Genomic DNA, 26953 nt, shown 5'->3' on the forward strand with positions numbered 1-26953 from the left:
TATTTGAAATGTAAACATACATTTAAAAATAGTTAAAAATACATTTTAGATGTGGAACTCTTGATAATAGAAACTATTATCAGATTTTTTAAAAATTAAAAATGATGTAAATTCTTCTCATTCTATCTGTATGTTTTAGGATAATTACTTTTGCTCTCAGTATATCTGTTTCCTGAGACAGGTTTTTCTGTGTTGTCCCAGTTGTCCTTGAACTCCCAGGCTCAAGCGTTCCCCTCCCTCAGTCCTGAGCAGTTGGGACTGAAGGCACACATCCACACTTGGAGATCACCTCATGTGATAGTCTGTCACCGTCACTATGTTCAATTCTACAAGTATTTTTAATATTTTGAAGTGTTTGATTCAACTGAATAAAGAACTTTTCTTTTTTTTTTTCTAGAACAATGCCGCAGAAGAGGTTGAAGAGGTAAAACATTCATAAATACATAAAAGCAAACACGCGGGGACACCTGCAGTCTTAGTCACTGACAATGGGCTTAGGGAAAGTTGCACATTAGAGTCAACCCCTTCCTTCCTTCCTCTTTTATTTTTAAGTCCAGTATTTAGAGTAATATTTATGGTTAGTGTGGACATTCTGTGAATGAAGTAGGTCTTCTGTGGAATATATTAATATATACTGTAGTCCACATGTCATGGAATGGCGCTGTGGGAGACTGCACAGACACTCTCTGGCAACTCAGTTGAACAGCTTCTGAAAAGGCTTTGCATGCTCGCTGCTTAAGCTGCTTTTTTTCTTCCCCCCTAGTGATTACAGTAGTTCTATTGGAAAGACAAACAATTGCCCTTAAATACCAAAAGCACTGTAAGATAACTATCTTGACAGTGTGTATTGATTTGAAGTCCTAATAGAAAATATTTAGACAGTGGAGATTATCGAGATAACTAACCTTTCAGTTATGATAAATAGATGTGATTGGTTGCCATTTGTGTTCTTTTGCAGAACTCTGATAAGAAAAATGTTCAATTTGTATTTAAGCAAACAGTGAACGACATTTGCAATCAACTAAAAATTCGTCTATCGAATTAGGCCTGAGAATCACTGTTAAAGAGTGTTGCCGTGTGTCTGGTGGCTCCCTTTTCAGGACTAGGGTCTCTCATGGGTACAGCGTGTTAATATTTACCTACATAACTCTTTTGTTAATGGTTTTTGAAAAAAACCTGTTTCAAATTATTTGAATAATCTCCATATTTTCATTTAACCTCTGACTCTTTAATTTTTTTTCCCTGAGGAAAGTGTTTTTTGAGTTTTTTTAAATGTTAAAAAGTGTATTTTTTTTTTAAATATCTTCAAACTGAAACTTTTAAGCACCAAAGTTGGTTTTGAAAAGGAAAATAAAATCACTTTCTTGCTTGGCAGGCAAGAAGCCATATGGAATTTTTTTAACTTTTACAGAAATGTGTGACTTGTCAGTACTGTATCAAACAAATGTTGCATAGAGATAATAGAGCGTTGCTTGTAAATAATTCAGCAGATTTGTAATATATTTTTCTATTATGAAATGTACTGTAGATGTTTTCTAGAGGCATGAAAGTCAATGTATATATTATGGTAGAAATAATATTGAAGGAAATTGTAACTCACTAGTGCTGCCAGAGGGATTGCTAACAAAGCACCTTTAACGAGAGATGTCTGCAGACTGAAGGGACTGTGTACTACTGTTAATGTCTAAGAACAAAGCATTGGGCATCCTTCCAGAAAGTCTCTGAGGGAGGACCTAGACCCATAATAGAAGTTTATGGCACTCCCCTCTGACAGTGGCTGAAGTCGCTGTTCCTTACTGTTGGGAGCATGTACTGTAAAGTACCTGCTGTGCAGTCAGACTGCAGAAAGCACTCCTCCCTTGGAGTTCTCACTCCCTACAGTGACAGCAATACCAGCAGTTTTTACTCTAAATTTTTTAAAGAATAGACAAATATAAATTTAATTCTTTGGTTCCGAAATGGGAAAGGTTCCGCGATACTTAGATCATTTCTCATTTGCTTAAAAAAGAAAGACCACACGCACAAGGTCCTAAAAGAATGGGGGGCTTTAACGGGTGAAGAGGTAGGGATGGAACAGTCGTGGAGCCTGAGGGATGAGTGGGAAAGCACTGCAGATGGGCACGCTCGCTCGGGAACGGTCGGCTAAGATGCTCTGTAGCTAACAGGAGTCTATTTTCAGAAGAAGAAAGCAGTGTGTTTTTACTATGTTTTTCCTTTCGCTTAAGCACTTCATCATTTGTTTTATTCTGTATCTGCAAAGTACTCTCCAATCTCCTATGTTCCTTTAACATTTTGGTTTGTTAAAATATTGCCAAATAGAGTGTTTGAGACATATAGTTTGTACCTGTATTTTTATTTTACTGTCTCATGTTCTTGTAAGTCATTCTTAATTGACCGATGATTGATTGTAGACCTTGCTTGAGTATTTTTTCTAATAAAACAAAGCAAATTACACTTAGCTTCAAATTGTAACAATTCAATTTAATCTTAGGATGACACCTGGAAATATACATTCAACATTGTCTTTAGGTGCATAGAGAACATACGTTACTATCAATGTAGAAAATTTTTGATGTCAAACCATACTGCTGGTTATTGATTAGCCTCTGAGTACCCAGATATTCATGGTCCCTTTGCTTCTGATTGACCTCGGCTTGACACTTGTCAGCACACCAAAAAGAATAATAAGTAAACTAATTTTGTAATTTGTGTGTATGAATGTCTACACCTACATTCAAATGTGATTGGAAAGTTAAGTCTGTAACATCCATTAATGTTTCTTCTTACCCAGCTCCAATCTTCCTGTGCCTGTCTGTATATGACATTCATGGTGGACCTGGGTTGTTTCTGCCCCAAATCCATTTCTGGACAGTGTAGACCATAGGCACTGCTCTCATTTTCATAGCTGTTCCTTGTCTTTTCCCTGCAGTAGCCTATTGGAGTAGTGAGACTATAGGGGCCTGAGCACCTGAGGTATTAATGTCTGCTCTGTACAGAGGTGCTTATTCACATTGTGTAGCTGGTAACATTTTTGGAGCAGTGAACACAGACCACACAGTTTGCACTCAGTATGGCCATGTTGATAGTAGTAGTGAGCCCGGGGCTAGAGCTCCAAGAAGATTGTTTAATATACGTTACAGGGAGTGCTGCCACAGGTACTGAAGCACATGGCGTTTGGGTGGAACTTTTCATGTTGAATTTCTTAATATCGTTGAGGATCTACAATTTTACCATGCGTGCTTTGTCTTACAGGGATTGAATGAGAATCTGTAAGTCAGATTCTGCATTTCAACCACAAGTAACATTTGTTCTATCTAAAAGAATCTTGAAGTAGTAAATATTGTAAAAATTTAAAGTTCTTTATTTTTCTAGTAAACCTGTTCATACATTAATGTGGTTGCACATTAATTCTGAATTTCAGATGAAAAGAAAATAAAGTGGACAATACTTAACCCTCAAGTATTTTCACATGTGTCTCACTCATTGAACATAAAAAGCCGGGTGTGCTGACTAAAGCCCTGCATTTGGGAGGATGAAGCAAGAGGATTTCCAAGAGTTCAAGGCCCGAGTGATATCCTGAGGCAAACAAACCAAAAAGGAAAGAAGAAATACTGATAATTAGAATTTTTTTCTCTGTGTCACACATTAGTGAAGTAGGTGCCATTGAGGTGGCTCACAGTGAAGGTGTTGGGCAGCAGGCATGGTAGCCTGAGATCCATGCCTGGGAGTCACATGTTCTGAAGAGAGAACAGACCGGAGAATTGTCTTCCCCAACAAGGAAATATGCAAATAATCTTTTGAAAAGGTAGAATTTGCCAGAGTTAAAAACATGTATGTTCTGTTGTTTGCATTGAACTGTTTAACAAGAGATGAGATGATATTGACTGAATATCAAAATGGGTAAATTTGGTTGAAGCAGTGTAAATAGTTTGAGTAACACTTTACTTTTTAAATTTTTATAATACTCCTGTATAAATCCTAAAGGTAAACCAAATTTTAGAGGGTATGGATTTCTAGTAGAAAGCCTGACACGTTGATGTGTCTGACAAGGCCTCAGGTTGCAGAGATACATAAACATATGTAGTTTATTTGTAAAGAAAATTTCAAACCATATATTATTTGGAAGTCTTTTTTTTTAAAAGCAGAGTGGCACTTTGTGAGGTTTTAATTTAAGATATTTTTCTATTCTATTTCATAAAAGGTTAAAAATTTTGTGTATATATTTTTTAATTGTTCAAGAATCTTATGACCTGGTGTAGGGCATTTTGCAATTCTAACACTATAGCTTTAATATAAATAACATTTGTAGAGGTTTTCTTTGTAATAAAGGCGAGAATATTTTGTAATTTCTATTATTTCCTTTAGAGCCTGAATAACCTTAAATATAGGCATGAAATGTATTATGGCTTTTATATTGTTAAAATTTAAAAACAAAACTTACCTAGCTTGATTTCTTTCCCAAGTTAAGTTTGTAGTGTCACACAGGGCTGTTAATCTGCAAAAGGGTGTAAGCAGGTTAGAGCAGGTTTTCTCTAGGTCAGTATTATTTCAACTATGCCATCTCAGAAATGAACAAGGTGATGATAGATGTGTTTAATGTCACCATGATGTCCTCACTGATGTCTCACGCAGTCTGACAGGATTATACTCCACACACAATTGCTGAAGTGTTTGTCTTGTTAGTAAGGTGCTGGGGGAACTGCAGGGAGAGGCCACTGTAAGGCTGAGGTTAGCAAGGGACGATGATGTCTGCCTTTACACAGAGACAGAATAAAGGAACCTATGCGTGGATACCTAAACATCCTCAGTGCGAAGGTTGTTTATGTTATTTTTTATAATCTCAGCTGTAATGTAATTATTTTGATTAATCCCATTAAAAATAGCTTGTTTTTGGAAGAACCCTTTAAGAACAGTAAGACCAATAAAATTGCTGTGAATGGCATTTTCAGTAATCCTGTCCTCGGAGCTGTCTGGCCTGTGGTTTCTCTAGAAGGCTGTAGAGCCTTGCAGTCCTCTGTTGTGTGTTCCTCAAGGTTGGCATTCTCTGGCTGAAGAAAACGTGTCTTTAAATTTTACAATTTTATAATGATTTCTATGTTTCTTGTAAAGGAATTTTTCACAAATTTATATTCTGATGACTGGTTCTTGTAAGATGATTACATTTGGGGTGGGTCTTGAATCATGGCTTGGGATTTTTATAGTTGTGTTCTTGGTGCTTGTACACCTGGAGAGGAGCCCAGCATCTTACACCATCTGTCCAGTACCTTACCCCAGTCCTGAGTCAGTGCAGCTAGTCTAGCCAGGAATCCCGTCAGATGCTGCTCACCAATGTCCTAAAGGTTCCTAAATGTCTGTGTGGTCCTCACCAGAGCCTCATTGACCATTGGTGCAGGCATGGTGAATGTCAGCTTCTGTAGACAGTAGTAAGTCTCTGTTTGTGTCTCAGCATATGCCTTCTCCTTGGGCTTTGAGTGGTCTGACTTCTGCACAGGATATGGTTGGAACACACAGTTGGGAAGTCCCCACAGTAGCATGTGGCTCCACATTGAGCAAGAATGGACAGTGCAGTTAAAAAGCAGACATGGATCCTAAGTCAGAAATGCTGAAAACCCAAAGTATACATGAACTCTTACAAGATGAACAGACTGAGGGGGTGGACCTGACTTTATTTCCCAGTGCTCACAACCACCTGTAACCACAGCAGCACAGGATCCAGTACTCCATGGGACCTTGTACTTAAGCCACACAAACATAATGTCTGTGAGAACTAATCTGTAGCCAGTTTGTAAGCTACAGTTAGAACTGGGAGAATGCTATCAGGAATGTTGTCTTTAAAGGTTAGTATACAGAGAAAGCGGTCTCATCGCTGCATTATGTGTACATCATGCATTCCACCTGCCTCCCTAGGTCCCCACCCCCACCCCCACCCCCTCTTCTTTCATGACATAGGTCTCATTTCCTTGTCAAATGTGGTTTTTGAAATGTTCTTTAAAAACATCTGTAGTAGTATTTTGTTGAGTTGTAGTTACCAAACTGAGGTTGATAATAGAGAAAACTAGACTTTCTGCTTCTCCCTTTTAGCTGTTTGTATTTGAAGTCAGTATTGGGAACATTAGTCAGCTGAACTCTTCTGACTTAAGGTTGCTCTTACAGATTTATTAAGTGAATTGGGTGTGAAATGGGTGATGTTTGACCAGTCTCCAGTTGTTGCTGGGCCCCTGTGCATTTGAGGCTAGCTACTTATATAGCTCTGCCCCAAAGTTCTTGCTTTTCTATTACAGGTATTTGCTATGTATGTAGCTCAAGATGACCTTGAACACCTGCGTGTGCTACCCTGTCCTTATACTGTCCAATCCTCTGCCTCTGTAACAACACTCTGGCTTGTCAGATTTTATGTAGTGATTTGGGATACATTTCCATATGCTAGCGCTGGAGATACTAGGACAATATTTCAATAGTTTAGTCATGAATTCCTTACCCCTGATGTTGAGAATTGAATTTGGGGCCAGCAACCCACTGAGTTGTCTTCCCAGGATGACTCCTGTCCCTCATTGAAACACCTCATGCATAGGCTGGCCTTTAACATCTTTTGCCTTAGGCTCCTGAGGCTGGGATAAAAGGTATGTTGCCACCTTGCCTGTCTCTAAACGATTTTTGATCTGTAGAAGTGTGTGGATGGGAGTTGACAGTCGATATGCAAATACTATAAAGAAATGGGGCTGAGAGTGAACTTAGGATGTGGTTTTGAGACCGATGGTAAGCTCCTGTGAGCAAAGACAAAATAGTTAGAGCCATGCAGGCATTACGAGAAACGATACCAGCACAGAGCATATGTAGCAAAATGTAAAGAGCAAGAGGCCAGAGGAGAATGGTAGGGTATGCGTTAGTTTCATTCTATTCCCAGACAGGAATGATAAAGGGACAAACTCAGATTTTTTTTTTTTTTTTTTAAGATTTATTTAGACATACAGCTTTCTGCCTGCAGGCCAGAAGAGGGCAGAAGAACTGATTACAGATGGTTGTGAGCCTCCATGTGGTTGCTGGGAAATGAACTCAGGACCTCTGGAAGAGCAGACAGTGCTCTTAACCTCCTCCTCTCCCCTCTCCCCTCTCTCCCCCCCCCTACACACACACAGCAGGTCAGGAGAGCTCAGCTGTACAGCCATGAAGACTGTAGCTAAATTGAGATCACCAGCTCCTTACCTACATTAGAAAAAAGCAGTGCAAGGCAGTGTGTGCTTATAATCCTTACATTGAGGCTGGAGCCTGCCAGTCTAGCCGAGTTGGTAAATTTAGGGAGAAGACCCTGTGCCAGTAAAAAAGGTGGGATTGAGGAAGACACTGTTGATCATAGGCCTACCCACATGTGAACACATACATAAGCATGCATGTGCGTGCATGCATATAATCATAACTACTAAAGAATTCCACAAGGCTAAGTGAGAAACAAAGTACAGGTGGAAGAGTATCTTTAAAAACCTGACTAGAATGGAGGTGGAAAATGGTTTTGTTAAACCAACTATACACTAAAAATGTCATAGAAGTGCATAGAACTGTTAGGAGTTGATACAGTGTTAGTCTGCCGACTCAAGGGCACTTGGCTTTAAACTGCTAAGAATGAACAACTCTGGGTAGTAGTGTGAGTGCTGTACCAGCATGGGGGGGCACTCAAAGTGCTGAGAGTGACAGATTTCAAATAGAAGGCAGCACTCCTTTTTAACCTCTGAGGTTGTTACACATTCCTAAAGAGGAGTATCATCCTCCCCTCTGTGAAAGTCTGGGTGGGCGTGAGCAAGGGACCCAAGGAACCAGTGAGCAGATGGGATAAGACCTAGTGCTTTTTTTTTTTTCTTTTGAGGCAAGGTCTCTGAAGTCTTGGCTAGACTTGGACTCACAGAATCTGCCTGCCTTTGTCTTCATAGAACTAGGATTTAAGTGTGTGTCCCCATTCCCAGCTTAACTTCCCTTTCCCCATCCTCCAATAAATTGTGTGCTTATTAGCTGCCAAAGGATAAAAGAACAATTAATTCATGGCTCAAGTCACTGATCAAAACTGCTTTGTCTTCCTGTGTATCCAAATTGACGTCAGCATTCTGGGTCCTGTGGAATAGTGGGGGTAAGATTGATCAGAATATAGAGTAGACACCAAATACCAAGTGCCAAATGGTTCTGAGATACCAGAACTTGGCAAGTTCTGCTACATTCTAAGGCCAGGCTACTGTGTTTCCCTTTGCAAGTGTAGGAAGTAAACTCTAAGAGGGCACAAGACTTTCTTGCATCACAGTTGGAAAAATTGGAGATCTCTCCCTACCCTGTAGGAAGAGCTTCTATTCCTGCTCCCCTTTCTTCCCCTCTCCTTCCTTTCTCCTTTTCTCCCTCCTTACCTGTGTTAGTCCGGGCTCACCTGGGAATTGTGTTATCCAGGCTGGTCTTGAGGTTGTGTCTGTCCTGCCTTAGCCAGAATTTACAGACATGTGATACCATATCTCTTCAGGTTTTTATATTGGATTAAAACAAAACAAAAAAACATTAGGGCAAAGTAAACTACAATAAGATGTCCCTTTTACCTCTGTGCAAAGATATTTTAAAAAAAAAAAATCCTTAAAATAGGTCTTGCCTTCCCGTGTGACATATTCAAAATTGGCAGGGAAGTTCTCCCTAAATACATGTGTAGGTGGGAGAAGGCCAACCTCACTAAAGTAAGCCCAAGCCAAAAATTAACTTTCTGCCTCCTTTGTAAGTATGGTTAATTTTGGCCAAATTCCTTGAGGGGCAAAAGTTTATCAGCATAACGTGTGAAATAGGGAATGTCATTTGGCATGGAGTGGTTGGCCAGTAGTGGTCATAGGGAAATTTCAAACGTTTAATGAATACTAACTAAAGACTTAACCTTTAATGAGATCAGGGTAAATTGAAGCACAGACAAGTAGCTGCTGTGGCCCTTCTCTGTTTGGTAGCTCTGAAGACTCAACCTCACACCCATGTCTAGGATCATTTCATCCAACCCTTGACAGAAAAATTAACCTCCCGGGTCAGATGGTCCTTCCTTGTTCATACCGTTTTATCCTCCACCCAGTCCATAAGGATTTCAGGAAATGAGCAAGGTAGCATTGGCTTTTTTTTTTTTTTTTTTTTTTTTTTTTTTTTTTTTGAGTCAGGATTTCTCTGTGTAGCCCTGGATGTCCTGGAACTTTGCAGACCAGATTAGCCTGGAACTCATACAGAACTCTGCCTGTCTTTGCCTCCCAGGTGCTGGGAAGTACCACCACCACTCGGCTACAAGGAAGCATTTTTGAAATCAATAAAAAGGGGGAAAAAGCTAGACTGATCTGGACAAAACACGTTCAGGTTTACCCATTAATCTGTCTGTAGATGTGTTTTTTTGCTTGTTTGTTTTTTGAGATGGGATTTCTCTGTGTAGCCCTGGCTGTCCTGGAACTCCCTCTGTAGACCAGGCTGGCCTTGAACTCAGAAATCCACCTGCCCCTGCCTCCCAAGTGCTGGGATTATAGGTGTGCATCACCACTGCCTGGCTTCTGTAGATGTGGTTTGATAGTTGGTGAGGATGTAGCAGGTGTTTCTTTAAGATTCATGGTGTCTTCCCAGGTCATCAGGCATTTTACAGCCAGATGGACAGTGGGACGTATGGGCAGCCATCTTCAAGTCTCCTTTCAGTTAATTTTTGTTGTAAGTAAGCATTACGGGTAACCTGCTTGAATGCTTACTCACCAATCCCAAGAATCCCAAGAAAGCTGCCTGATGGAAACCAGAGATGCTAACCCCCTTTAGCCAGGCATGGTGCTCTATGCCTATAACCCTAACATTTGGGAGGCTTCAGCAAATGACCTGCCCCATGTTCTAAGCCAGCCTTCATTGCAGAGTGATTACCCCTAAACAAAAGAATTTTTTTAAATGAGTAATCATATATTTAAACCCACTGAGAATTCTCACAGGGACCTGCCTGCTTTTGCTGCACACACTTTGGTATTAAAGGTGTACATACTCCTCCAAGCCAGGCTTGCCATGTTTACGTTTTACATCTCTGTAGTGAGTCTGATTTTCTTGATGCAGGACGCTGCAGACATCTGCAGGTCTTAGGTGTTAGCGTCATGGCCCTTGACCCTGTGTTGTAGCTGACAGACAGCCCAGACTCCTGCTCAGGAGTATTTATCACAGCTAGCACCCCATTGCAGAGAGTTGCTTCTGAGTACAAGGAGTGCGCGTGCTTCCTGGCAGCACACGTAACTGTCCCAGCCAGACTCACAGTTTCCAATGATGCAATAAAGAACATTTGTGATTGCAGCACCAATGCTGTTTCCTGATGAGAGCAGAAAAGAAGCCATTGCACTCTGCCATCCAGTGAGGTAAAGCAGTAAAGATGTCTGATGTAAAAGAACTCCTAAAGCCATGAAGACATCCTGACAACTCTGTAGAATTGCTGCTGTTGGTTCTGGGAGCTTGGTTACTTGCTTGTGAGGAAATTTTGCCTTCAGAGGGAATATGGGTGCATACTCACATATAACACGAAAGTAACAGGTCTTTGAGTCTAAGATCAACCTGGTCCACAGACAATTTCAAGGTAGCCATGCCTATTCAGAGAAACCCTGACACGAAAAATAAGAAACCCCCCCAAAACCCTAAATTACTGAAAAAGGTGTGTGTATGTGCATGCACGCTTGGGTGCACACTCCTTGCAGGACCCTGCAGGGGTCATTTCTGTGGAACTGGAGTTGGAGGTGGTTGTGAGCCACTCCCTGGGTGCTGGGAGTCGCCCAGTACTCTGCAAGGGCAGCTATCCCCCAGTGGTCTCCTTTTCACTCAGCCAATGGCACAATGTCACATATATTCAAAGTGGGATTTCCCTCTTTACAGCTCTCTGGAAACATCCTCACATTATTATAAGGTCATGTTTCTTAAGCAGTAGCCCCATTTGCTAGTAAGCTCAACATTTCTTGATGCTGACAGCACCTCAGAAGCTTTCAGACTTAAACTTTGGGGCCTCAGGTGACACCGGCTCAGTACATCTGCGAGTTTTCCTCAGGCTGCTGACACGTTCCCCTCAGCCCTGAGCGCTTGGCTTCCCCATTGTTGATTTCTGACTTGAGTCCTCTTAGCATGGGAGCAGAGCTGCCTGTGTGGTGTTAGTGTTGACCCTGACTGCTGGGGAGGCTGCAGCCAAGGCAGAGGGGCACAGCCGTATCCAGCGGAAACAGCGAGAGCCAGGAAGCCCACATGTTGGATGCAGTGCCAGCAAACCTGAGCCGAATAACGTGCTTGCTGTCATGTCACATCCCACTTTAGGTTTACGTCTGTGCTGTGTTCTTGGGCACTTTCTGCATCGTGTTTCATTTATGTCCTTTCCCGAGTGTCTTTTTTTTTTTTTTTTTTTTTAAGATTTATTTTTACTATGTATATGAGTACATATACATAAAATGTACAGATTGTGAGCCTTCATGTGGTTGTTGGGAATTGAATTTTAGAACCTTTGCTTGCTCCAGTCAACTCTGCTTGTTCAGTGCCCTGCTTGCTCCAGCCCAAAGATTTATTTATTATTATATATAAGTACACTGTAGCTGTCTTCAGACACACCAGAAGAGGGTGTCAGATCTTATTGCAGGTGGTTGTGAGCCACCATGTGGTTGCTGGGATTTGACCTTCGGAAGGGCAGTCAGTGCTCTTACCCACTGAGCCATCTCACCAGCCCCTGAGTCTTTTCTTTTCCTCCCCAGGAAACTCATAAACTTACTATCCCTTCTGCTTTTAGGGAAATGACTCTCTGGCCCTGTTTGTAAGTCTTCCTTGTGCTCTGGAGAGTAAGATAAGCACTAAGCTGGGAATTCTAAATGAGGTCGCGAGCCCAGGAATCTCCTTGGGTATCTACCCCTAAACAAACTCAAACAGTATAATTGGAACAGGGTAAACTTAGGGATCCTTGACAAACTTGGACTGGCCAGAACTGGTACAGATTCAAGGCTTCTTTTTACAATACGCTTAGAAGTTTCTGAAAATGTAGTTTAAAGATAGGGGTCATACAGGGTGCACCCCCAGAGGAGTAGAATTCAGTAAATAAGATAGACTGACTAAAATAAACGCTTCCTACTTTATAGCCTAGAAGATGGAACAATATAGTCAAGGGAGATAGGTATTAGTATTCGCTATTCATAAAAATAGCAGTTGAGATGTTTCTGTCTGGAGTGCTTTAAAACTCCAATACTGCCAGCTTAAAAGCAGGCTGTCATATAATAAATGTGCTTGTTTTAGCAGAGACTTTTATTTTTTTTTTAGATTTATTTGTTATTTTACTTATATGAGTACACTGTAGCTGTCTTCAAACACACCAGAAGAGGGCATCGGATCCCTTTACAGATGGTTGTGAACCACCATGTGGTTGCTGGGAATTGAACTCAGGACCTTCGGAAGAGCAGTCAGTGCTCTTAACCCCTGAGCCGTCTCTCTAGCTCTGGCAGAGACATTGTTTAGACTTTGGTGTTATAGGATTAATAATAAAAATAAAATCTGCCCTACTTGTACTTTCTAATTGAGACTGAATGTGTAACCCCAAACATACTGAAAAGACAAACACACATCCAGAGACAAAATGATATCTGTATTTTTGGGGTAATCATTAGTCTGTCTTTGCTCTGTGGAACCTCCTGATTGGTAGTCAGTCAGAGCTGCAAGATCCCTATTTTGTCTGACTCGGTCCTTCCTCACTGACTCCTTATCTCCTCTTGGGCCACCACATCAACTGCTGAGGCTGGCTCCAGCAGAAAACCCCGACAGTTAAACTGGATCTAAGTCCCTCAAACCCTAAGGTTCCAAATCATCCTTGGCTACAGAAACATAGTAGGATATATAGGAATGTTACTTTTTTCTGCCTTTTCAAATTTTTTAAAAGAATTCTACTTAGAGTGGGCATTGCTCTTACAGAAGAGCCTTGTTCAGTTTGCAGCGTCACTACCTGTCTGATGGCTCAACATGGCCTGTAACTGCAGCCTGTTTGATGTATCTGGCCCCCAGAGGTCTGATACTATTGTATGTGTGTATGGGTGACACACACCATGGTGCCAGTGCAGAGACAAGAAGACAACTGTCAGGAGTGGGTTCCCTCCTTCCGCCTTCAGGGGATTGAACTCATAGTGGCACATGCCTTTAGGCTGAGCGTTTGGGATTCAGAAGCAGGCAGATCTCTTTCAGTAAAGTCTGGTATACAAAGTGAGTTCGGGGCCAGGGCTACAGAACGATTCGATTCTGACTCAAAAATCAAACAGAAACCATGACAATCAAGATCATAAAGCAATTACAAAATAAAGGTGGGGGCTGGAGAGATGACTCAGCAGTTAAAGGCACTTGTTGCTCTTGCAGGGGACTGAGATTCATTCTACGATTTGGAGGCCAGAGAGGTAGCTTAGTAGCCAAGAGCATCTGTATTTCTTGCAGAAGACCCAGGCTCAATTCCCACCACCCACTTGGTGGCTCACAGCCATCTGTAATTCCAAATTTAGGGGATTTGGTGTCCTCTTCTGGTCTCTGTGGGCACTGCATGAATGTGGTGCGCAGGAACACATGCAGGCAACAGGGATGGGAGTGTGGGGAAAAAGAGGTTGCACACGAACTTTAGGGCTCAGTCACGGTGCTCAGTCCTGCTCCTTGGGGAGCAAGGGACAAACTTTGAGGTCAACATTGGGAACCTGGTGAGTTTCCCTGGGGGCCGACAAGGAGTCAGGAAGGAAAGGTGAAGCTGATGTTTCTAGATCAATCTTCACCCTTCAAGGCCCCAGCGATGCGTCCTGCGGTCTGACCAGTAGATGCCAACCCCTGGCACAGTCGTCAGCTTGCGTTTCAAGACCCGTCAGCTCCTCTGTGGGAGACTTAGGATTCAGATACCGTCCACCCTGAGGCAAGCAGCTTTTCCCACACTTGCAAAGATTCCTTCCTTCCTGTTAATTGATTGGCATATCGCACTTCCACACAGGTGAATCCACTTGTGGTCGCTCCTCACACAGGCTAAGAGCCCTCACATTTTCCGTGAACGGTGGGGGCATGAATGTTGAAAGCAAAGAGCGAGCTCTGGGTCATGCCCACACTCACAGCCTGATACTGGGAGGCCAGAGCTGGAGCCAGCCTCTCCGGTGAGCCTGTTTTCCTTCCGAGTCTGGCGGACTGAACACATGAGAATTTGTAAATGTGAATCAAGGGTGTTGAAGAGGATGGGAAAGCAAGATCTTACATACTGAGAAGCAAGAGCATATTAGGGGACTTACTTCAACTTCTGGGGTATTCCAAGAATGCTGTGGGCTAAGGATTGTGGGAACTCCACTGGGAAGCTGCTCACTATTTCTGTGGGAAAGTGTGTTCCTGACTTTCAACTCTTGATGTCTGGGACGTGTCTCCACCGTCACCATTCCTGAGGGATTCACAGGAATTCTGCTCTTTGATGTCAAAGATGGGGGCTGCAGTCAGGCTCCGTACAGTAAGAACACATGGTGGATGTGAGCATTGATTTTTTTTTTTAATCCCCACGGAGAAGGGAAGTTTTCTAGCAATAAGAGTAGCAAATCTAGTGCTGGAATCTTATCTATATGTATCCGATGGAAAGACAAGAAGCTTGGAAGCTGTTGGAATGGAGCCCAGAGCTCAGGACCGGAGGGAACAAGCAGAGCTCTGTTGCCTATATTCGAGGCTCTGTTTTTTCCCATGCTGGCTAGGAATCTGTATAGCCAACAGTATCCCCGGCCCCTGGACTATCTTCAAAGCCTATCCGGCAACAAGTGTGATAGTGATGCAGTGTCTCATTTCCCTTTTCACTCTAGGGACAAGGGAAATTGGCTCTGTGCCTGGGCAGACCCTGAGAAGCTTTGCAAGGGAGTAAATCTCGGTGTGACCAGCACCTGGCTTCCAGAGAGTGTTATTTCTCAGTGGCTTAATTGGTTAGAGCCAGAAACCAGATATCTTACCCATCATTTGTAGATTTAGTTTACAAAAACAAACAACAACAAAACAAAAAACAGAACCAAAAAAAAAAAAAAAAAAAAACCCCTGAAAATATAGCAGCAGTGGCTGAGCTTTTCTCAATACCACGGCCTGTATACAGTGACTTACTGCACAGAGAGCTGTGTGTGAAGTGTTTCATAAGTGTGTCTGGTGATGTCACAGTGATGAAGTTGCCTAGTGATGCTTTTCTCAGCAAGCACCACCATGATCAAGTGACTCAATGCTGTATGAATTCACATGCACACAGAAATGGAAGGGTTAGGCATTACAGAAAGATGAGTGGCTAGCCCCTCCCCCATTTTCTCTTTAGAAATTTAATTTGCCAGGAGCTGGGCTCAAAGGTAGAGCACTGGCTAGCACAGTACTGAGGCTGAATCGATCTTTGAGTGGCTCTGTATTCACACCAGCGTGCTTAGACAGCTTCCCTAGCTGAGGTGCTGTATTCACAGCACCTGTCTCATGGCCTGCACTATGCATTTTACATTCAGGGATATGAGCGTATGGGAGCCATCTGTGGGAAACATGTCAGAGGACCTGGACTGTTGATAAAATGCAGAAACTGAGCTGTCCAAGCCTTTAGTACCATGGGCTCGGGCACTTAACAGCAACATAAAAGGACATTCGGGGGCTGAAGAGATGGCTCAGCAGTTAGAAGCACTGACTGCTCTTCCAGAGGACTCAGGTTCAATTCCCAGCACCCACACGGCAGCTCACAGCTGTCTGTAACTCCCTCACACAGATATACATGCTGGCAAAACACAAATGCACATAAAACATTTTTTTTAAAAAGGGAGTTATGACATTAAATGGAGGGGTAAATTCATTCCATCTTGGGAAGTATGGACCACGATTTTGTTTTACAGGACATGCTGGCCTCTAGTTGGGGTTGAGGCTGCTGCTCAGCACCGGGTAGATTTTTTTTTTTTTTTAATGGACTAGAATAGGTAAGATCTCCCTGTTCTGGCTCTTCTGAAATAGGAGGAGGAGAATATGGGCTTTAACTGTGCAGCTGCTTCAGGCCTTTAGTTGAAGCCAGCTTTGGATTATATGAAACACTGTCCCAAGGAGCGGGAATAAAAAAAGATTTACAGAAATAAGGCTGTTTGTCATGATTGTTTAGGGATTGTTTAGGGCTGAATTTTGGTGAGGAATGATCAAGACGACTTTGTACCCTCTCCCTTTCTCTTCAAACACATATACCACACTAGCTTTACCCTCATGGAGACCCACCTGCCTCTGTCTCCCCAGAGCTGGGATTAAAGGTCAACTGACCTAATTTTACCCCTTTGCTCTAAGAATTAATAATGGGCTGAGGTGGTAGGGGACTCCTTTAAACCCAGCATTTGGGAGGCAGAGGCAGAAGCAGGTGGGTCTCTGTGAGTTCAAGGCCAGCTTAGGCTATTCAGATTTTCACTCAAACATATAAATAACTAAATAAATGGATCATGAGAACATCATACATGAGGGTAAACTCTTTAGCATACCCCCTGCCAGCAGAGTGTAGCAGCAATGCTACAGTTTATCTTTTTATTTATTTATTTACATGTATTTACATGTATTTATTTATTTTGAGACAAGGTCTTGCTATGTAGATCTGGTGGGCCTGGTACCCATAGTGGACTCCCCACCATTGGCCTTGCGCTTGTAACTCAGTCCTCCTGAGTTCTGGGAGTATGCTCACCTCCCAACTCTTCTCTTTCCATGTTCTTCCTCTTCTCTGCACCGCACTTCCTAGGAGTGAGGGGGTCTCTGACTCAAAAATGTGAAGATGTAAGACAAAACGTCGTCATGTGTGTGCATGCAAGTCTTCATGTGTGTGCGCGCGAGTCTTCATGTGTGTACGCGTGAGTCTTCATGTGTGTGCATGCGAGTCTTCATGTGTATGCGCGCAAGTCTTCATGTGTGTACGCGCGCACATTAATGTAGATCCATACGGAGACCAAAAAGGATGTCTGATCCTACGGAGATGAGTTACAGATAGTTGTGAGTTGTCTGATGTGGGTGCTGGGAACGGAATGGGCCTTCTACAAGTACAGTACAGGCCCTTAACCACAGAGCTGTCTCTCCAGCCCCAGGACCTGAGGTGAGGATGTTTGCTTCCTGTGTTTCCAGAAAAGAATCACAGGGTTATAATCTGGTAGCCAACACCACCTTCCGAGTCTATATATATAGTTTTGGACTTATATCCTGTGAGTCACCCTTCCATCCCAAAACAGAACAATGAATGTGGTAGTTGTTGTAGTTGTCTGCACTTAAGCACTGAGGACTTTGACAGAAAAACCTGTATGTTCTGCCGTTGTTAAAAGTAGAGGCTCTGCGAACATGGGTTTTCCCCTTTCGCCTGAGAGTAAATGGTTCTATTAGGGAACATGTGACTGCCCAGGTTCGCACAGCATCTGTACACGCCCCTGCCCCCCCCCCCCAATTTTGCTTACTTATTCGACCCCGTTGATGATGTCTTAGAGCAGCATCCTCCCAGTGTGACAGCAGTCACCATCGGAACAGCTGTGGCTACTTGATATTGGGTCTGCGGACTGGTGATGCCCCTTCACCAAAGTGGGGAAGCATCCTTGGAGCCTCACCTGAGATTCCAGGCACTCCCACCTGCATCGTCTCCTGGCCGATTGTACCATTCTACCCTAATTGTTGGTGGTTCGTGGGAGGTGCTAGAGTGTGAGCGGAAGGGGCGGGGCTCCATCTATGTTGCTGCTGTTGCTGCTGCTATCCTGGGGAAAACAGCCTCCGTGTGGGGCTGAGGTTTTCCCAGTGTAGTTGGATTGTTGTCACCATGCTCCTGTAAGGGGCCCTCTCCTCTGTAAGGCGCCCTTTGTAAGTAATCCCGGTAAACTCATTGGCTCCCCGAGTTGGACTTTGTGGAACTGAACTTTGGTTTGTCATTGGTTCCTGGACGCGGAAGATGCTTGCTTACACCAGATGCCGCCCCTCAGGGAATGAATTATGGAGACAGCAGGCATTTAAAGTTTTAACTCTTGGACTTTGGGCCGGAGTCCAGTTCTTTAGCCTCCAGGTGATTCTTTTTGTTTTGTTTTGTTTTGTTTTGTTTTGTTTTTTTCGAGACAGGGTTTCTCTGTGTAGCCCTGGCTGTCCTGGAACTCACTTTGTAGACCAGGCTGTCCTGGAACTCAGAAATCCGCCTGCCTCTGCCTCCCGAGTGCTGGGATTAAAGGCGTGTGCCACCACTGCCCGGCTGAGACCAGGTGATTCTTACTAACATTTTGGGATTATCTGGAAAGAAGTTTCTCCCAAAATCCTCGCTGGGTCACCCCCAGGACTTCGGATACACTGGAAACGTATCAACACTCACCAAACCATTTTTATTTTCTGGAGGGTTTTCCTTTTATCTTTGAAGCTTTGACCGAAAAGACACCTTGGGAATTAATAAGGCTCACCTTAGGTGTGTCTGCGAGGGCTTGTCCTACGGTGGATGCTACCTTCCTATGGACTGGGGTGCTACTGGGGTCCTAGGCTGAGTAGAATGGAAAAACGCAGAAAGTCAGTGGGGATGCTGAACCCCTGTTCTTTCCTGACTCACTCAGTTGTTCTGTTAGGAAGCACCCTCATATACGCCTACCCCTGACCACGAACCTGATCCCTTCCACCCATGAGCCCAACGTGATGACCACAGACCTCTTCCAAAGGAATTCCATCTCGTTTCCACTAAAATTTATCTTTCCTGGGTTGTCGTTGTTGTTGTTTCAATACCTCTTTCCCAACTCCCTCTCTCCCCTTCTGGGGTTTGTGTGTGAGTGTATGAGCATGTATGTATGTGTGTGTGTGAGTGTATGTGCATGTATGTATGTATGTATGTATGTGTGTGAGTGTATGTGCATGTATGTATGTATGTATGTGTGTGTGAGTGTATGTGTATGTATGTATGTGTGAGTGTATGTGCATGTATGTATGTGTGTGTATGTATGTGCATGTATGAGTGTGTATGTATGTATGTATCTGTGTGTGTGTATGTATGTGTGTAGGTATGTGTATGTGTGTAATTATGTGTGTGAGTGTGTGCGCATGTATGTATGTGTGTGTGAGTGTGTGTGCATGTGTGTATGTATGTGTGTAGGTGTGTGAGTGTGCATGCATGTATGTATGTGTATGAGTGTGTATGTATGTATGCATGTATATATCTGTGTGAGTGTGTGTGTAGGTGTGTGTATGTGTGTAGGTGTGTGTGAGTGTGTGAGCATGTGTGTATGTATGTGTGTATGTGTGTAGGTGTGTGTGAGTGTGCGCATGTGTGTATGTATGTGTGTGTGTGAGTGTGTATGTATATATGTATGTATCTGTGTGTGTGTATGTATGTATGTGTGTAGGTGTGTGAGTGTGTGTGCATGTATGCATGTATATGTGTATGTATGTGTGTAGGTGTGTGAGTGTGTGTATGTATGTGTGAGTGTGTGTATGTATGTATGTATATGTGTAGGTGTGTGTGTGTGTATGTATGTGTATGAGTGTATGTATGTGTGTATGTATGTGTGTGTGTAGGTGTGTGTGAGTGTGTGTGCATGTATGTATGTCTGTGTGTGTGTAGGTGTGTGTGTGTGTGTGTGTGTGTCAGAAGATAACATGTGGGAGTCATGTTTCCCCTTCCTACTGTTTGTGCCCTGAGGATCCAACTCAGGTTGTCAGACTGTCATCAAGTTCCCTTAAACTGCAGAGCCACCTTGGTCTTTCTATCTCTGGAAAGGGCATTTCCAGCCCCCAAAGCCCAGCTTTTAGTTTCTTTCTGCAGCTTGTTTGGCCTCAGCCCTAATCACTGAGTCTTGTTTGTTTCGTTGTTCTGGGTCTCTGGGTGCCAGAAGTGGAACCCAGGTCCTCTGCAGAAGCTGTAAGTGCTGGTGACCACCCAGCCATCTCTTCTGCCCCTGCTAAAGGTGACTTAATGCCATCTCCTCTCCTCAGTGCCGCTGGCTCCTCCCTTCATCAGACTGGATCATGTCTCTGCCAGCAGCTGTGATGACCTTCTAGTTCATGTCCCGGCTCTTACTTTGCCCCTCTGCTGATCAGAGGACGATTTCTAAAATTCTCCCAAGCAATCAGCTCACCTACCAACGTGATATCCTTGAGTGGATGAAGATCCAATGAATCTATAATCAGCCTGGCGTGGAGACGGGAAGCCTTGTTCAGTGCATATCAGTGATTGACAGAAGGCCGGGCGGAGTGAGGGCTGACTGCTCCTGCGAATATGTTTGAAATTACCGGACTCTCCCGTTCTATGCAAGGGTTCAAGGGTGACCTGGGGAGGCAGGGGGGAAAGATTGATCTCGATGCTCAGGATAGAGAGCATGGGATGAAAGGAGACTGGAATGAGAAGAGAGAAGAACAAAATTAGAATCATAACTTTTGTTTCTAATGAGTTGGCAAGCAAGAGAGATTTTTCTCACTAACGAAAAGGAAATGATTTTCTATAAATCCCAGCAGTGTCTGTAACCATCTCCTAAAAAGATGTGAAGAAAGGGACCCTCACAGACACCACACAGGAGGAGGGAAATCTAAAACAGGGCATGGAGTTAGGTTTCCTTTTGAAGTTGGGCAGAGGAGCAAAGAAACTCGGCAAAAAGTGTGATTCATTCATCACACGCATGTGTGCACACACCCACACCCACTGTCTGTCTGTCTGTCTGTCTCTTTCTCACCACTACCATTTTTTTTTTATGAACCTGGGATGGCAGTTTCTGACATCTGCACAAGTATGTCAAGATAAGTGTGCTGGATGTCAGTGCAGAGCCAGGCTGAGCTGATGAGCCGTTCATTGAGTGAAGGTGCTTGCAGCCAAGCCCGGGGTCCTGTGCTCGATGGTGGGACACAAGAACCAACTCCTGCAAGTCATACTCTGATCATGCCACGTGCATGCGTACACACACACACACACACACACACACACACACTCTCCCTCACACACACACAGACACAGATTAGTTTTCTCTTTCTTTTTTTTTTTTTTGGTTTTTCGAGACAGAGTTTCTCTGTGTAGCCCTGGCTGTCCTGGAACTCACTCTGTAGACCAGGCTAGCCTCGAACTCAGAAATCCACCTGCCTCTGCCTCCCGAGTGCTGGGATTAAAGGCGTGCGCCACCACGCCCGGCTAGTTTTCTCTTTCTTAAGAAAAAATAAGTGTGTAGATCTGACTGGAGGCTCAGCATGAGGGTCAGTCTGCATCCTAGATGATTAAATCTGGCTTGTTCTATATCAGAATCCAAGAGAGTTAAGTATGAAGGCTGACAGCAGATTAAAGACAGAGGAGTCACGCCTCACTGTGTCAGGCACAAAGACAGATGGACTAGTTAAGAATCTAAGCAAATGAGGCAAAGTCCCATTTCCTGGGCTAGGCAATCTACCTGCTCGGGAACAGAGGATTTATGGGGAGGACGGTATACATCTATTAAAACACATCTGGCTCCATTTGAGACATAAGCATTTGAAGCTGAGGGCACTGGAAGAGCCAGAAAATAACCATCATGAAACAGTGATTTCGTTGCGACGTAGCTAAAAATACTGCCATCAAAAGCTTACTCAACGATGCCTTTGAGTTACAAACTCTATAAAGAGAAAAAAACCAGGAAAGGCATTTTACAGTAAATATATACTAGGGTTGATAGAGGAGGCCCAGGGGAGCCAGATGAAATGGAACAGTTGAGCCTCCATTTACACACGGGCTGTGGAAAGTTCTGGTGGTGTCCATGGCTAGGGGATCGAGCGTACTTTTGTGCAGCATTGCCTGAGCTAGCAGGAAGGAAGGGCTTTGCCTACTTCGTTTTCTCAGAGCAAAGAGCTTTTTGACAGTTATCTCCCAAAGAAGGGTGGTGTCTCTCTAAGCCGTTAAAAGCCTTGCAGGAATGCAGTGGCGTACAAACAGGCCAGGTTGCATCCTGAGATTGCTAGGTAGGGTTTGGGTGTGTCAGGAGACCGTGACTTCTCAAGTTCTACACTCTTCTGTTGTCCCCTTTCCTCTCCCCTCCCCTCATCTCTCCCACACTCCTCTTTCTTCCTTTTTGGCTTTCTGTCCCAAGATATCACCATGTAGTCCAGGCTTCAAACGACAATGATCCGCTTGCCTCAGCCTCCTGCACTCGGGGACTGAACAAGTATGGCACCAACATACCTGGGCCAAAATCTAAACTGTCACCGGCAGATAATCTGGGTCACTTCACAGTGTTGATGTGACTATTAAATATGTCCATACTTGGGAAAGTGGTCGATAAGTCCTCAGACCCTGCCTGTATCAGTCAGCTCATTGGAGCATGAACTTGGTGCCCGGTTTTTTGTTTCTAAGCTTTGCACATTTAACCCGAGACACCATCCTATCCCCTGGAGAAATCACAGCCTATGGGGATGGCAGATCGACCATAGGCTACGGGCATGGCACCTACAGTGCAATAGAGAGAGGATCCAGACTGGGAGAGGCTCCAGGTTTCCTCTGACTGAAAAGCCCTGGGTCAGGGGTTTACATGATCAAGGACCTGGAACATGTGGCAGGGTTTGCCCAGCAAGTCTAAGGCTCTGGCTCAATCCCCTGCACTGTAGAAATCATATCACAAGGTGAGGCAACCATGTCCTATGAATGTTGGCTATTCTATTCAGAGCGTTGATGTGGTTGTCAAATCTAGCCTTGCTACTAAGTGACACAGTATTGTGCTTAGGAATTTAATGCAGCAGATGTGTGTACAACTGAATGGCTACAGATTCTTAGTTTTGTGTGTGTGTGTGTGTGTGTGTGTGTGTGTGGTGTTTATGTGACTGTGTGTGTGGTACATGTGAGTGTGTTGTATATGTATGAGTGTGTGGTATGTGGGGTGTGCGAATGTGAGTGTGTATGTACGTGGTGTGGTGTGTGTATGAGTATGAGTGTATGTGTGTGGTATGTGCATGTGTGTGTGAGTATGTGTGTGTGTATGAGTATATGTGTATGTGGTCTGTGTGAGTGTATGTGTATGGTGTCTGTATGGTGTGAATGTGCATGTGTGTGTGTGTGTGTGAGTGTGTGATATGTATGTGTGAGAAGTATATGTGTGTGTGGTATGTATGTGTGAATGTGAGTATATGTGGTATTTGTTTATAACTATGAGTGTATATGTGTGTGGTCTCTGTGTGACTATACATGTGTAGTGTGTATATGCATGAGTTTGAGTATGTGTGTGTGTGTGTGTGTGTGTGTGGTGTCTGGGTGTGAGTATATGTAAGTGTTTGTGTGGTGTGAGTGAGTGTGTGTGGTATGTGTGTACATGTGTCTGTGTGGTGTGTCGTGTGTGTGTACATGTGAGTGTATGTGAGTGGTCTGTGTGTGAGTGTGGTGTGTGTGATTGTGAGTGTGTGTGCAGTGTGTGTGTAGTAGAAGGCATGGAACACTCTAAGCACTGAGCTGCATTTGTGTACTGTAGGAAGAGATATTTAAATTTTTTCATTAGCTTTTTTTACTCTTTTTTTGACTTTACGTGTACGAATGTGTTCCCTGCATACATATATGGGCAACATGTGTGTGCCTGTTGGATTCCCTGGAACTGGGTTATGGATGGTTGTGAGCGTCTATGTTGTGTGCTGGCACTGGAACCTGAATCCTCTACATAAGAGCACTAAGTGTTTTCTAAATGCTGAGCCGTATCTTCAGCCTCACCAAACAGATTTAATAAATAAATAAATAAATTTCCAAATGTGACTTCTGCAGAGACCAATCAGATAAAATTATCCTTCTGGGTGTATCTGTTCAGGGATCAGGGGACAATATCAGATCAGAGCAGAATCATCTCATATTGCACTGTATCATGTACAATAAGCATGGTGAGCTGCCATTAGTATTTGTAATCAAAGACAGCATTAAAAACAAAACAGTATGGGTTGGAGAGATGGCTCAGCAGTTAAGAGCACTGACTGCTCTTCCAGAAATCCTGAGTTCAATTCCCACCAACCACATGGTGTCTCACAACCATCTGTAATGAGATCTGATGCCCTCTTCTGGTGTATGTCTGAAGACAGCTACAGTGTACTCATATAAATAAAAATAAATCTTAAAGAAACAAAACAGTATGGGCCATGTGTGCATGTGCAGCTTAGGGCAAGGGTTTAGAATGTGAACTTGCAGGGGACACTTGGGACAAGGGTTTAGAATGTGCACTTGCAGGGGACACTTGGGACAAGGGTTTAGAATGTGCACTTGCAGGGGACACTTGGCAGAAGCTGAAGAAGATTCTCATCAGCCTTGCCACTGAATATGAACAGATACCATTGAGCCGGTTTGCACCAGCTGGGAGCAGGTGTTGGAGCTGCTGGTGGGAAGATCACAGGAGATGGTGAGCCATGCCCGATGCTGGCTGTGACTGGGGGGCATCACTCCAGCCAGGGTCACTCTAAGGAGATGAAGCTACAACCAGCCTGGGAGGTCTCCTAGGACCTCTGTAAAGCAAGGGAGGTCCCACCCTTTCTTCTTCAGTCTTCCTTCATTACTTCCCCTCGGGTCCCTGATCCACCAGTTCCAGGGAGTGGTGGAAATGCAGACTGCTGGTAACATCCTAGGGCTGGAGGTTCAGGATTGGTGGAGTGAGAGAAGAAAAAGTGCAAAGCTAGACCAAATCACCGGGGACAGCACAAAGCTCTTTATTCTTTTATTTTTCAATTTTCTGTTGAGACCAGGTCTCTCTATGTGACCCAAACTGATCTTAAACATTCCACGTAGTCACCCATGGCTGTGTGATTCTTGTCCCCCTGCCTCTGTGTCCCAAGTGTTGGCACTAGAGCTATGAGCACTAAAAATGGTCTTTGGGGGCTGAGTTTTGTGTCCCAAGCTTTTAATGTTAGCGTTTGGGAGGCAGCAGCACACAGATTTGTGTGAATTCAAGGTCAGCCTGTTCTATGTAGTGAACTGCAGGACAGCCAGGAGTACACGGTGAGAACTTGTTCCAAAAACAAAACAAAACAAAACAAAATCCAGAAAATAAAACCAAAGTCAAAACCCATTTTACTTATTTTAGTGTACCTATGTATTTGTGAGCATGAGGTTGCCATAGTGCATAGAAGTCAGGGGACAATTTGTTGGCGTTGGTTCTCTGTGTGGGTCTTGGGGATAGAACTCAGGTCATCCAGCCATTGCTTGGCCATTATGTGGTTTACCTCGATGGCTCAGGAATGAAGAATGGCTCCTTTCCCTTTCCTTTTCCTTCCCTTCCTTTTCCTCCCCTCCCCTCATGTCCCCTTCCCTTCCCCCTCCTCCCCTTCCCTCCCCTTCCATTTTCTGGGCTTTTAATAGTCAAACGCAGAGGCCTGGTTCATTTAGTTCCTTGACCGCCAAGCCAGCACGCAGGCAGGGACTGCTTCAGCCTCTCTGCCTTTGTCTGCGGTGAGTAGGGTGTAGGTGCCTGCTGCAGTGAACCTTGAACCTCACATTATCTTTGTTCTTCTTGATCTTGACAGATTTGACATCCTCAATTTTCCAAGGTGATGGGTGCTTCTTCACCTGAAACCTCACAGCCGTGAGAACTGAAAAAGGAATGACTTATTTTAACTGGTTACAATGTAAACACATCTCCACAGGTGTCTACTGGCTGCTATTGGCCTAAGGTCTTGGGTTACCTCACCTGTTCCATTGTACGGTTTCCTAGCAATCCAGAAATTTATCTAAGTGAGACTGCAACTGTAGACTCTAATGTGTTATGTGCTCTATGTGTGTTATGTGCTCTATGTGTGTTATATGCCCAGTGCTCTGTGCAAACCAGGGTATTCTCTGCCCTTCTTGTAGGAGGAAGTGGAGGAGACAAACAGATGTGGAGAAGTCCCTTCGGGTTGGCCACAGTAGTGGTATAGCATGGCTGACCCCTGCTGAAGTGAGGGGAGACTGAATTCACGTGTAGCCCAGGCTACACAATGAGACCCTTCCTCAACGGACAGACAAGCCCCGTTGACTAGGAGAGCCAGCCCAAGGCATCGCTTTAACCGGTTTAGCAGCAAGAATGATATGGAGGCATCTGGAAGATTCCCGCCCCCACCCCTGACAGAGGAACAGAAAAGGCTAAGAGGGAGCTGTAACCTGTGAGAGACTGCTGCCAAGAAAAATATTCAAAACCCAAAGAAAAAGAAAAATCCCAAACCGAGAGATGGGGTGCACACAAAAGTGTCGTGCAGCAGTGGACCGGAAACTTCCTTCCACACAAATTCCTGTGATCCCTGCACCGTTCATATTGGGGTGGAAGGAACAGAGAGCAAAATTCTTGGGAGGGGTTGGGTTGAAATTGGACTTGAGAACACACAAAAGCTACTCTCTCAGAAAGAGCTACAGAACAAAATAATGATTGAGTAGTAGATCTTGTGCTTAGAGACCCTGGGCCCCATGGGCAAATGCATTTCTAGCAACCTTACTTGTAAGGGGAGAGAATGGCCAGCCTGGACTACATGGTAAGATTTTTATCAGAAAACAAAGAGAGAGGTAGAAAATAGGAATCTAAGCAATGAAATTAAATTGTTCCCACGGAAAAGCAATGCTCTGTGGAAGCTATGTTTTTACTGCAATACAGCACGCTGAGCCAATGCTGCTGCTTTTACCACTCTATGAAGATTTTTCAAGACTCTAAACGGGGAAAGCAGGCCAAAACAGTGTACATTATACAAATCAATATGCGTAAAGCTGAGAGGCCCCAGATCTGCGGAGACCCAGCAACTCTGAAACGGGCGAATAGAGGCAGTAACCAGGCAAGTCTTGGGACAGCATTACCTCTGAGGATGAAGGAAGTGGGATGATGAACTGATGAATGGGCCTCGGTTGCCATGGTAACAGCCATGTGGTCTCCCCCACCCACCCCGCTTGTCAAGCCGTGTCAGTAGCGGGGAGAAGAGTATTGCAGAACATGGCATCATTCGTATGAAGTTTAAAGGCACGTGGTGATATGTACTGTTCTCACACTCAGACAGGAAGTACCCCGTTTCTGCCTGCCAGGTTCAGGGTAGTAGGGAC

At 43.9% G+C, this 26953-nt stretch overlaps 1 protein-coding gene across 3 annotated transcripts in view; it reads left to right on the forward strand.

Moving 5' to 3' along the window:
- The window catches only part of Aebp2 (AE binding protein 2), a 57353-nt gene extending 30874 nt beyond the window's left edge, over window positions 1–26479 (forward strand). Inside the window, exons 8-9 of one of the 3 annotated variants that reach the window (XM_021190516.1) lie at window positions 398–424; window positions 25420–26479. In XM_021190516.1, the coding sequence (XP_021046175.1) occupies window positions 398–424; window positions 25420–25447 (55 nt within the window). In that variant the 3' untranslated portion in view covers window positions 25448–26479. Of the gene's footprint in view, window positions 1–397; window positions 425–958; window positions 3460–25419 lie in introns of those variants that run through there. The other 2 variants (XM_021190515.2, XM_029534885.1) reach the window with 2 other exon arrangements.
- Window positions 26480–26953: the final 474 nt, after the last annotated feature.

The sequence above is a fragment of the Mus pahari genome, chromosome 2, assembly GCF_900095145.1.
Source record: "Mus pahari chromosome 2, PAHARI_EIJ_v1.1, whole genome shotgun sequence".
In the NCBI taxonomy this organism is placed as follows: Eukaryota; Metazoa; Chordata; class Mammalia; order Rodentia; family Muridae; genus Mus; species Mus pahari.